At 40.6% G+C, this 12,963-nt stretch overlaps 1 protein-coding gene across 1 annotated transcript in view; it reads right to left on the minus strand.

Annotated features, from left to right (window-relative positions):
* Nucleotides 1-6,014: 6,014 nt before the first annotated feature.
* LOC141049358 (prolyl endopeptidase FAP-like) overlaps nucleotides 6,015-12,963 on the minus strand; it is a 146,288-nt gene continuing 139,339 nt past the window's right edge. Inside the window, exons 24-26 of the mRNA XM_073545738.1 lie at nucleotides 9,127-9,199; nucleotides 8,782-8,855; nucleotides 6,015-6,337 (exon numbers count right to left, since the gene is read on the minus strand). Of these exons, the coding sequence (XP_073401839.1) occupies nucleotides 6,239-6,337; nucleotides 8,782-8,855; nucleotides 9,127-9,199 (246 nt within the window). The 3' untranslated portion in view covers nucleotides 6,015-6,238. The remainder of the gene's footprint in view (nucleotides 6,338-8,781; nucleotides 8,856-9,126; nucleotides 9,200-12,963) is intronic.

Raw genomic sequence — 12,963 nt, forward strand, 5'->3', positions numbered from 1 at the left:
CTGGTTGGCCAGCATCTTGGATCCACGCTATAAAGGCAAATTCCAAAACATCATGCCACAGGAGAACCTAGAGCTAATATTGGCTAACAAACAAGCAACTCTGGTAAACCGTTTGTTTGAGGCATTCCCAGCACACAGCGGCGTTGATGTTTTTCCAACTAGCCGTAGGTGGCAACATGAAAGAGGTGCTCATGGTGCACACAGCCGAAGTGGCGTTGGACACAGGGGTTTCAAGACCATGCTGTGGACTGATTTTTCCAGTACCGCTCACACGACTGGTAATACTGCATCGATCGAAAGTGACAGGAGACAGCAGTTGTCAACTATGGTAACAAACTACTTCTCCTCCCATATCAATGTTCTCCCTCACTGGTCATTCCCCTTTGACTATTGGACCAGTAAACTTGACACCTGGGCTGAATTGGCACAATATGCCTTACAGGAGCTCGCTTGCCCTGCTGCTAATGTGTTATCTGAACGAGTATTCAGTGCTGCTGGATCAATCCTGACAGAAAAAAGGACCCGTCTGTCGACCCAAAATGTTGATGATCTAACCTTCATTAAAATGAACCATGCATGGGTTTCAAAGGATTTTGTCCCACTATTCCCTGCTTACACGTAGGTTGCCAGAAAAATGGCTTGCTTTTGTCCTCCTCTTCCGCGGACTTCTCCAATTACTCCATTTGCAGCTGCTGAATGTCCAACATCAACATATGCCAATTTTTCCACCTCCCAAAGTGCAGGGGTCACCACCTGGCGCACGCATCCGTGCGAGTGCCGTTGCCCTGGACAGGTGGGTGGGAACACTGTTTGGCAACGGCACTGGCACAAGGTCCCTCATAGTAGAATCAAATGTCTCTGATGGTGGGGGTTTACACCCGCCGTAAGACACACCGGTGTACTATGAGGGGCCCTGTGCCAGTGCCGTCACCAACGAGTGGGCCCCCCTGCTTGCTCAGGATCACAGCTCTTGCAAAGTTGAAATACTTACCTCTCCCTGCTCCACCGCCGTTACGTCTTCCGCGTTTCCTGACAGTGACATTCTGGTCAGAGAGCACGATGACATCACGTCTGTACGCCCTCTGCCTAAACAGTCCAAGTGCAGTGAGATGGAAGATGGGGACAATGAGGAGTCCAGACCAGTACAGGGATTCCCTAGCGAGGAGACTTATTCAATTGTTTTCAATGTTGGGGCAGCTATTTTTGGGGAGCACTATACTCTGGAGAATGATATTTGAGGCCCACCATACACTGGAGCATTCCAAAGGTGGACATCAGACACTGGAGCAGCATTTACAGGGCCCATTATACACTGGAGCATTAGAAATGGGGCCCATTATGTATGGAGCATTATTTGGGCCCATAAGACAGTGGAGCTTCATCCATGGGGACCAACATATACTGTAGCATTATGTGGAGCTCATCATATACTGTATGGAGATGAGATGTAAGAAGTGAAGTATTTTTCATTGTACTATACCGCTATTTCTCTGCCGTATCAGAGGATCATGAATTGTAGCATGTTTTAAAGGAGCCCATTGACACTCTTTGGCCCTGGGCCCACGAAAATCTGGAGCCAGCCCTACCCCCACCACAACTTTAGCCAAATAACCCCCAGTTTTCAATGCCTAAATATTATTATAAAGTAAATTAAGGTTGACAAGCTTAAGTAATAAGAATTTATGTTTTTGGCATTAAAATGGGCACTGTAGGTGTGTTTCCTGTCTTCCACTCACTGCTGACTTTTCTTCCCCATTGACTTGCATTGGGTTTCGTGTTTCAGTCGGCCTTCGACTTTTCACGATAATTGGCCGATTTCGTTCTACCCGACTTTTGAGAAACTTGGGTTTCATGAAACCCGACTCGACCCGAAAAAAGGCAGAGTCGCTCATCTCTAATGATAATAATTACTGTAAAGAATTATTCAAAAGGAATATCTCAAACCTCCATTAAAGGGCACATGGACATCATGTAAGGGAGTCTCATACTTGGGAACTCCGCTATATGTTGGAGTGGAGCGATGCGTGCTAAATATTAGCGACTCTGCTTGTGTTTATCCAGTTCATCAATTTATTGCACAGATTTTTCTCTCATTTTAGTAGCCATCATTTACCAAACGCACAAATGTCTGACTGGAGGCAACTTCCCCAAATGGACCTCCTGCAATCAGTTGATCATTGAGCTGCATTGATTGTGAAAAGGTGTCATGGACAGTGTAATATTATTCATCAGAGTCATTCTTCTGCAGTGTATTCTCTTACATCCTCCATTAATACAGCATTATATTCATTTCTGTGCAACATGAGAGACCATATGATATTCAGCTGTCAACGTGATTCAAGAGGGTATAATGTGACAAAACCATAGCACCCTCCAGATTGCGTATTCTAGTAATCGGTAGTAGTGCGTGGAGTAACATGGAGGTAATACCAGTTAGGGTACAATATGAATGGAGGGCTGATTGTACTATTTTCCTAAATTAATGCAGTTATTCTAACATATCAACAATAACTAATATGGTTATGTTTCCGCTGTACTCATCAGGCATCGTGTTTCCCCACTCCATCACACCTCCGTGTATATGGCAGACATCAATCACTGCTATATTATGAATACAGCAGGTTATATTTAAGTCTACAATACTCCGTGTTAATTGCCATTACCAAAAAACACAATATTTGTGTGCCATTTAGGAAAATAGTAGGACAGTTCCATCTCCGTAAAATGCTAGTTTTAAACATGGCAGCCTAATATGGCCAAGGTCCCCTTTAAGCTTTCGGGCAATAATCGCTGGAGATGCCAAAACACTTCTGATGTTGTAAATCTACTCCCCATTCATTATAGACATTGGAGAAGATATTATTACAAGATATAGAATGGACTTTGTCTGGATATAAGAAGCAACGTGGTTCAAATCATTTTAGAGCATTCATCAGGTCTTCATTCTGGATACTTGATGATGGCTCTTGAATGAGCCGAAACTTGTGGCCATTTATATCCAAATAAAGTCAGTTCTTCTTTTGGACTAATACTTTCTCCAATGTCTACAATGAATAGGAGGGAGTAGAGGCAACGCTAGAGTTACGTCATTGCAAGTGATTGTTTGCCATTCCTGAGGCTCCATTTGAAAGGGGTACCAGAGGACGACAGAACCGGCTTCAATCAGTGTACGTTGCCACATATACAGATGTTGTGTCAATTGGTAGCACAACAGTAGATGGTTACTTTCTGAAAAACAGCTATACTGACCTAAGTCCCTTACCTTATTGCTAGGGGTTGACCCAGATAAATGGTAGTCCATTTGCATGAATAATGTGTGGACAATTTTGGTTTCCTACTACCAATATAAGGCGTGTGCCGGCATATGCCTGTGCATTATGCATTATATTAAAGGAGCACTCCCATCAAAATGTTATCCACTTAATATATTGCAATCATCCCATTGTATAGTACTGTGTACTTACAATTGTTCATTTTGCCTTTCTACCCAGCTAATTCTTCTCTTTTCTCTGCTCTATGTAGAAACAGGAAGTCTCTTATTCCTGCATTTATCATTCCCCTTTTCAAATCCTGACCCAGCTGCTCTCTCCTCCCCCTGCCAGGGACTTTGGAAGTGACTCATGAGTCACGCAGGGAAAATTGACCTCCTGTTTCTACAATTAGCTTAGAAGGATTCAGCTAGTCAATTTTGAATCACGTGAGGTCATAGACCTAATGGAAAAGAGAAGAATTAGCTGGGTAGAAAGGCAAAATGAGCAATTGTAAGTACATGCTATGTAATATTATGATTGCAATATATTAAGAGGATAAAGACTTTGATAGGAGGAGGAGTGCTTCTTTAACTTCAATGGATATGGTTTAAAAGTCAATCTTTCCTGTGGCAGCACTGCAGGGGAATTAAACATAAACTGTCATCTGAATTGTATAAAGATAACTTAGAGTAAAAAAATAAAATAAATAAATACCCTGCAGTAAGTAGTTATTGTACCTGTAAATCGCACATGGTACTTAGTTGACACTGTTTTGATAAAAAAAATTGTAAAAGCCATCCCAACGAGACAAGCTGTACCCACTCAGGATGGTCCTATCTCTAAAGTTAACCTATCTATGGGCCAGACAACCTCAATAGAAGACAATCTCAATAGAAGAGGACAGAGCAGGACCCGTGTTTTTAGTTTGTGTAGCTTTCCACAGACAGGTGTTTATACCGACAGACTTGGGTCCTGCTCTGCCCGCATCTATTGAGACCAGTTGGCACGTAGAGAGATTTTACTTTAGAGATAGGACTATCCTGAGTGGGTCACCTTGTTGCAGTGGGATTGCTTATATGCTTTTTTGATCAAAACAGTGTCAACTAGGTACCACATGTTATTTACATGTACAGTACTATTTACTTACGGCAGGGTATTTACTCATTTTGGTTTTATTCTAGGTTATGTTTGTTAATAACCACAGCGTGAATCTCTACACTTATATCAATATCTGTTCCAGTTCATTTCTTTGGTGTTGAATTGCGCAAAAACTGATGTCAAAGCATTAGTCCCAAGAAAGTATGCTAACCCCTATCCACAGGATTAGAAGTATCTAACTCACCGCTGGAGCTCCAACAGCTGGGACATGTTGGAAAGCTTTAATCTTCTAAAGAAATGTGTTTTAAGAATTTATTCTCCAAAATCCAACATAACATAATAATCAGGTGGGCCATTTGGCCAATCAATCATCTGTGAGATCTGTTATACAAATGATCTTGCCAATAACATGTAAGAAAAAAAAATGGCCAATCTGGCAGCCAATTAAAAAGTAAAATTGCAGTGGACTTCTACAAAGTGCTGAATTATCATCCAAATTTGGCAGATGAAGACAAACACAAGATTGGCTGAAATTTTCCAACCTGGCAGTTCCCAACAGGCTGCTGTCAGCCATCCTGAACAATTGTTTGGATAAGATTTTCAAACAATGGGCAGCCAAAATGGCCAACATCAGTTACTTTAGTTGACTTTTTGTTCTTATGTGTATGAACAGCTTAAAGGGGTTGTCCTGTATAAATCAATAACTCTGCAGTCACTCTGTGTGACTTCAGACTTATGAATCCCCCCAACACAAGCACTGTACACTGCAGGGATTCGCTTGTTTCGGAGCCGGCACCGGAAGGTATGTAAGCGATATACATATTCCCGGCCAGAGCCTGTCAGGCCGTGTCCCGACTGGTGAGGATGCCGTCCAGTGGTCATTTCTGATTAGAGTGCGCGGCCTCTCTCCATACAAGTGCATACATAGAGCGAATCTGGCCGAGTGACTGCAGAGTTATTGATTTTGACCGAACAACCCCTTTAAATACCATTGTCCACCTTTGCAAATAATAATTTTTTAATTGCCTACTTTTTTTCAATAATGCAAGGATGAGCAACTTTCTTAAAATTTTTCATTAAATAATTCTTCTGTTTTGCTGCAGTACAATATCTGTAAGTCCATTATCTAACTTAGTGCTCTGCAAAAAGTAATAGAAATCTGTTAGCGCTCCTCCTCCAGATAGCTCTTTCCTCTCCATCCCTATTCTCAGTCTTAGAGATAACAGGAGGGATGCGGAGATCTGCACTGGAAAGGCGGGAAATTATCTAAAGATCAATGACCAGAGAATAGGCTATAGACAGGGAGAAAAGTGCATGGGAAGATAATAATCACAGTATTGGAGCTACATAAAAGCAAAAGAAGACAGCAGCACCCTGGCCACACACAGACCTCAAATCCAGCCTATATTACTGGGAGGAACACTCCCACAAGAGAAAAATCTGAAAATTGGATTAGAATGAACACTGCATGTCAAGGGGGTGGAAAAATAATAAAGATTGCAGACTGAAACTTAGTGGAATTTTATTAACTAAAGGTAAACAGTATCACATTTAAAACTATCTTTTTTCACAGGACCAGGACAGAAAATTCATGTAAAACTGTGATGGTTTTTCATTAATCCAAGAAATTAACTTTTACTCTGTATAAAAAAAACACATCTCACACCTGGTTTATATTATTTATTTAGCAGAAATAGTAGTTTTTGACCATATACATAATTCTATTATCTGAGTCGTATGGTGTAAGACAATGGGAACATCAAAACAAAGAAAATTGACACAGGGAAGGCGTCCTGAAGATCTGTCCATACAGTGAATTATTCATTTGTCAAATTAGCGAACATCCAAAAATATAATATATTTGGGGAGGGGGTGTCAGTGACTATAACTCATGACAAAGAAAAACATTTCTTAAGAAAGTGAGTCATGTGATTGTATAGATGTTTTCTTCCGGATCCACCAATTGAGTGATCCTTGTCTGTGTACCACTGGAGATAAAAAGATAATAAAAATAGATGACATTAGAAGAACCATAGATGTTAGCACAGTACATAACCCTATGCTACTGGTCGTAATGTGTAGTATATCCAGATCTGTGATAGATAAGAAGAAGCCAACCACGTTCCTGCAGAATCCCAGTACCAGAGGCCATAACTGTGTAAAATGCATTCACATGTACACTGACTGGATCTCAAGGTTTGGGAACGTCTCTTGGGTTCAAGATAACTTCCCAGTGTCATCACTATACAGAAAGTCTATTATATGGCATACAGTAATAGTGTGGAACTGATTTAGCAAGCATGTGATTTACTATTAGATAGAAGTATATGATATAATTTCCGTCTGCCGAGTATTGGGCATATGGTTTAGATTTGGTTAAATGTTTTGTTGCTGTCGCAACATGTTTGATGGGGAAATAATTCCTTGGACCATTTAATCTATCATTTCCGATGTGCTGATTACGATTTAATTTATATGTTTGGTATGAGTAGAAAAACTAAGGGGGATTTTTCACTTTTAGAGGTACCAATGGTGGATAAAGTGCAACAGATCTTGGCAAATCTGGGTTCTAGATCTCACTTTAGTTTGCTTTAAAGTTTCAATAACTGTTAATGAAACTGGAAGTTTTGGTGCCTTTTTATATACGATATAAGTGCGGATGATAGCTTCCAAACTCTTTGTTACCTTCTGTCAAAAACATAACATTTGGAATATGGGTCAAGAGTTAAAGTAGATTATTGCTTTGTCACAAACATCCAGGTGTAGCTGACCGGATAATGATAGGACAAAGATTGGAGGCCAATCAGCTCAATTTAAATCCCCATGTTATCATGTGTTCTGAACTTGCTGTATTCTTGACCAGTTCCTTAAATAACCCTGGGCGCTGTCACCGGTTTGACACTTGGACTGCCTGACTCCTCTCTGCCTTTGTTTCTGGTTCACCTCTTGGAATCTGAATCCGACTTTGTTGTTACTCTTGACTCTGGTTGTGATGCAACCTGGGGGCCTCTGCAGACAAGTTCAGAACCCTGCAACAGGGTTTTCAGAACCCAGACAACTTGGGTCTACATTTGACAGATGAGGCAAACTTTAACTTAAAATCTGATTGAATCACATGATATGCAATTGCAATTGGAAATGTCACGTTATATAATGCTACATCTGTATATACACTGATTTGGCCAGTTGGCCGGTTGGGTTCTGGACTTCTCTGCCTTTGATTCTGATTGATCTCCACGATTTTAACTCAGTTGTCTTTGACGATGCATGGGGTCTGATTTTGACCTTCTTCTTGGCTCTCTGATTCTGATGCTACCAGAGAGCCTATACAGAGAATCCTACAACCCTGAAACTGCGCTTGCACCCAACTTGGTTCCCTATCTAACAGATGAGGCAAACTTTATTTTTAAATCTGCTGCATCATGTACAATTGATGAGGTGGAGTGGCTCGGTATACATTTTTTTGCAAAAAAACGTATCGACTAAATACCCTGTATTTGTTGTCATCTTTTTACCAGCACTTGCTGATTATTGTCATATTTTTTACTGCAGGGTATTTTTGCACATTTGTTATTCTGTGCTTTCTTTTTGTGTATCACGTACAATTGGTAATATTTCTTCATATGTGTATTCATTGACTTGGCCAAATGGTTACTGGACTGCCTGACTCAACCTTTGATTCTGGTTGACCTCGTGGATTCTGTATCGGTTATCATCGATTGCGCACTTGGATCTGATTTTCTCCTTGTCCCTGACTCTCTGGTTCTGACGTAGCTTAAGGCACCCTGCAGAAAAGTCCAATAAATGCAAACAGGGTTCCAAAATTCAGCCAACTTTGTCTATTCCCCTAAAGTACCATATGGCAGAGATGTGAAAAACTTTAACACCTACCACATCGTATTCAATTAGTAATATCATGTTCATGTACGCTGCATCTGTATACGCACTGACTTCCTTTAAATATGATGAATGAATCGCTATAATGGGCCTGTATATGGCACTATTTGGCTCATAGCTAGTGATGAGCGAGTATACTCGTTACTCGGGTTTTCCCAAGCATGCTCGGGTGTCCTCCGAGTATTTTGGCGTACTCGGAGATTTAGTTTTCGTCGTCTCAGCTGCATGATTTATGACTGCTAGACAGCCTGAATACATGTGTGGAATGCCTGTTTGTTAGGGAATTCCCACATGTATTCAGCCTGTCTACAAGTTGCAAATCATGCAACTGAGATGACGAAATCTTAATCTCCAAGCACGCCAAAATATTCGGAGGTCACCCGAGCATGCTCGGAAAAACCAGACCAACGAGTATACTCACTCATCCCTACTCGTAACTGATATGTTACCCCATTCAGAAACATTATATTGCATCACCATCTACCAGCAATAAATTATAGACTTGACATAACATCTTTAATATATGGGAATTTACCATTGCTTCAAAATCCACTTGGGCATCAACCAAAGCTTTGGAAATCTGAGCAGCTTGCTGGAAATGTACATTATCTACGAGGAAACACATAATCAAATATATTTGCTTACCATATCTAAAAATGGATAAATATTTGACGGTTTAGCCATGATGCATTAGGGCAAGATGACTATTGATAAAAACGATAGCATCATCATCACAGCTTGAGAACCGGTATGGCATGAACACTTTTATGTTCTAGTGTCTATCAGAAACTAAGTAGTGTGCTTATTGCTAATCAAACAAAGTTATTCTCTGATTCTGCCTGATTGTTTGCCCTGTAGATTGGCTCTAGATAGCACCTACCATCTGCCGTTCCGTGAATGAGTAGGTAATCTGCCTTCCTGAAATTCTCTGCCCTGGACATCACCGTTGAATTCTGAAAAAAAAGGAAGCAGTAATTCATTAGACGTGATTTCTGATGCACAACTAATATAAAAAGGCTTTGTGTTTGGTGATGGCATTAACTCTTATGCAAGTCTATAAAATTATCTATTTTTGACCACACTTTAATTTGCCTTTGGAAACTTTCGATTAGAACACTACAATTTTTTCCACTGATTACGGTAAGCCGATTCGTTGACTTTGGACGGATGTTTTGCATGTGGCAGGATTAAAAATGGCATATTATTGTGAGCAGATAAGATCAGAAGAGACGCATTTAAGGTTTGTTCACACTTCGCACTTTTGCTTTTTTTCCATATCCGTTTGCATTGTATGACATTGCTTTTTCTTAAAAATTCAGCACGTCAAATTTTTCTGCATTTTTCCCCATTGAGATCAATGATGTTGAGCAGTAAATAAAGCATGAAAAAATGCACTGAAAACAATTCAAACAGCATATTAAAATGTGGAATTGCCGCTGCATTTCTCTGTCGATTGTCTGCGTTTTTCCAGTGGGAATCCTCTAATCCTCCAATAGGTGGCACTAGAGTTCTAGTCCTCTTCCTCTCTGAAGAGACAATTTGCATAATTCCCAGAGGAGCATTTATGCTTTAAGTCTCCTCATCTCGGCATGGTTAGCATGTCATTCTCAGCAAGGAGAAATGATACTTCTTGGATATCGGTCAGACGCCTCTCACACAGCCAAACCAGAAAACCAGATCTCACACTTTGCACCGAGGAGGGGCAGTACCCTGAAACACAGTGTCTGCAAATTGAGATTCTGGTTTTGGCTTTTATCCTAAGTCATGTAACAAGGCTCTTTAAAGGGTCGACATTGACTTTTAGGATTGCTACTTCCAATAGGTGGCACTAGAGTTCTAGTCCTCTTCCTCTCTGAAGAGACAATTTGCATAATTCCCAGAGGAGTATTGCTGCTTTAAGTCTACTCATCTCGGCATGCTTAGCATGTCATTCTCCGCAAGGAGAAACAATACTTCTTGGATATCGGTCAGACGCCTCTCACACAGCCAAACCAAATCTCACACTTTGCACTGACGAGGGGCAGTACCCTGAAACACAGTGTCTGCAAATTGAGATTCTGGCTTGGCTCTTATCCTAAGTCATGTAATAAGGCTCGTTAAAGGGTCGACATTGACTTTTAGGATTGCTACTTCCAATAGGTGGCACTAGAGTTCTAGTCCTCTTCCTCTCTGAAGAAACAATTTCCAGTGGGAAAACAGACCCTTGCAGTTCAAGTCTGTGCTGGGGTTGGTCTGTAAAGTTCACCATACAGCATTGGCATTGACCTGGCAAGTTCCACTGAGGTGTCACTTTGCGGGAAAAACAACACAGAATGTAGTGCTAATTTTTCAGAAAAATAGGGCCCAATACGTCAAGACTGGCGTTGATTAATGTGGCCAAAAATTTTGAGGAGAACACCAAACGTCGTATAATTTTAACACAACCGCAAGCTGCACCAAAATCATGCAACTTTTCAAAGTTTTGATGAATCGGGCCAAAATTGTGGAAAAAATTACAGATATTCAACTCATTTTTTTTATTATTCTTTTACACAATGGCCACAAGTGATTTTTGCACCTTTTTTGTTTAAACCCTAATTAATTATTATATTTGCTACTTTTTACGTCTGTTTCATATGTGTTCTCCTGTTTTTTTGGTTTTCCGCATTGAGGGTGGAGTTTAGCAATTGGTTGAATCATCAATTGTAACTTTTTTAAAAAGTCTCAAAATTTTGCGAACTTTCAATCCAGTTCCCCTTGGTGTATTTTCGAGCATGTCAGCAATTTGACGTAATTTTTGCTACTTTTAGTGCCACAAGACGCAAAAGCAGTTCAAGACAGGAAAAGAGCCCGTTTTTTTTACTTTTCGACAAATTCAGGAATTGTGTGCAACATTTCGATTAATTTGGTGCCAAAAATGGCAACTAATACCACAAGACAATAGTGACGTAGAGAATATACAGTCATGGCCAAAAGTATTGACACCCCTGCAATTCTGTCAGATAATATTCAGTTTCTTCCTGAAAATGATTGCAAGCACAAATTCTTTGGTATTATTATCTTCATTTAATTTGTCTTAAATGAAAAACGCAAAAGAGAATGAAGCAAAAAGCAAAACATTGATCATTTCACACAAAACTCCAAAAATGGGCCGGATAAAAGTATTGGCACCCTCAGCCTAATACTTGGTTGCACAACCTTTAGCCAAAATAACTGCGACCAACCGCTTCCGGTAACCATCAATGAGTTTCTTACAATGCTCTGCTGGAATTTTAGACCATTCTTCTTTGGCAAACTACTCCAGGTCCCTGATATTTGAAGGGTGCCTTCTCCAAACTGCCATTTTTAGATCTCTCCACAGGTGTTCTATGGGTATCAGGTCTGGACTCATTGCTGGCCACCTTAGAAGTCTCCAGTGCTTTCTCTCAAACCATTTTCTAGTGCTTTTTGAAGTGTGTTTTGGGTTATTGTCCTGCTGGAAGACCCATGACCTCTGAGGTAGACCCAGCTTTCTCACACTGGGCCCTAAATTATGCTGCAAAATTTGTTGGTAGTCTTCTGACTTCATAATGCCATGCACACGGTCAAGCAGTCCAGTGCCAGAGGCAGCAAAGCAACCCAAAAAAATCAGGGAACCTCCGCCATGTTTGACTGTAGGGACCATGTACTTTTCTTTGAATGCCTCTTTTTTCTCCTGTAAACTCTATGTTGATGCTTTTGCCCTAAAAGCTCTACTTTTGTCTCATCTGACCAAAGAACATTCTTCCAAAACGTTTTAGGCTTTTTCAGGTAAGTTTTGGCAAACTCCAGCCTGGCTTTTTTATGTCTCGGGGTAAGAAGTGGAGTCTTCCTGGGTCTCCTACCATACAGTCCCTTTTCATTCAGATGCCGACGGATAGTACGGGTTGACACCGTTGTACCCTCGGACTGCAGGGCAGCTTGAACTTGTTTGGATGTTAGTGGAGGTTCTTTATCCAACATCCGCACAATCTTGTGTTGAAATCTCTTGTCAATTTTTCTTTTCCGGCCACATCTAGGGAAGTTAGCCACAGTGCCATGGGCTTTACACTTCTTGATGACACTGCTCACGGTAGACACAGGAACATTCAGGTCTTTGGAGATGGACTTGTAGCCTTGAGATTGCTCATGCTTCCTCACAATTTGGTTTCTCAAGTCCTCAGACAGTTCTTTGGTCTTCTTTCTTTTCTCCATGCTCAATGTGGTACACACAAGGACACAAGACAGAGGTTGAGTCAACTTTAATCCATGTCAACTGGCTGCAAATGTGATTTAGTTATTGCCAACACCTGTTAGGTGCCACAGGTAAGTTATAGGTGCTGTTAATTACACAAATTAGAGAAGCATCACATGATTTTTCGAACAGTGCCAATACTTTTGTCCACCCTCTTTGTTATGTTTGGTGTGGAATTATATCCAATTTGGCTTTAGGACAATTCTTTTTGTGTTTTTTCATTTAAGACAAATTAAATGAAGATAATAATAACAAAGAATTTGTGTTTGCAATCATTTTCAGGAAGAAACTGAGTATTATCTGACAGAATTGCAGGGGTTTCAATACTTTTGGCCATGACTGTAGATGATGAATCGAGGCCTATGTGCGAAACAACTAAACTACGCTCAGTTGACACGTTGGCATTAAAACTCAACATGCCTTTACGTGGTATGAATCTGACACTGACGCTTGGATTTCTTCTATAGAAGTTTGCAGTGAGTGTGT

The sequence above is a fragment of the Dendrobates tinctorius genome, unplaced genomic scaffold (genome assembly GCF_039654945.1).
Source record: "Dendrobates tinctorius isolate UK_male_01 unplaced genomic scaffold, ASM3965494v1 ptg000143l, whole genome shotgun sequence".
NCBI classification, from domain to species: domain Eukaryota; kingdom Metazoa; phylum Chordata; class Amphibia; order Anura; family Dendrobatidae; genus Dendrobates; species Dendrobates tinctorius.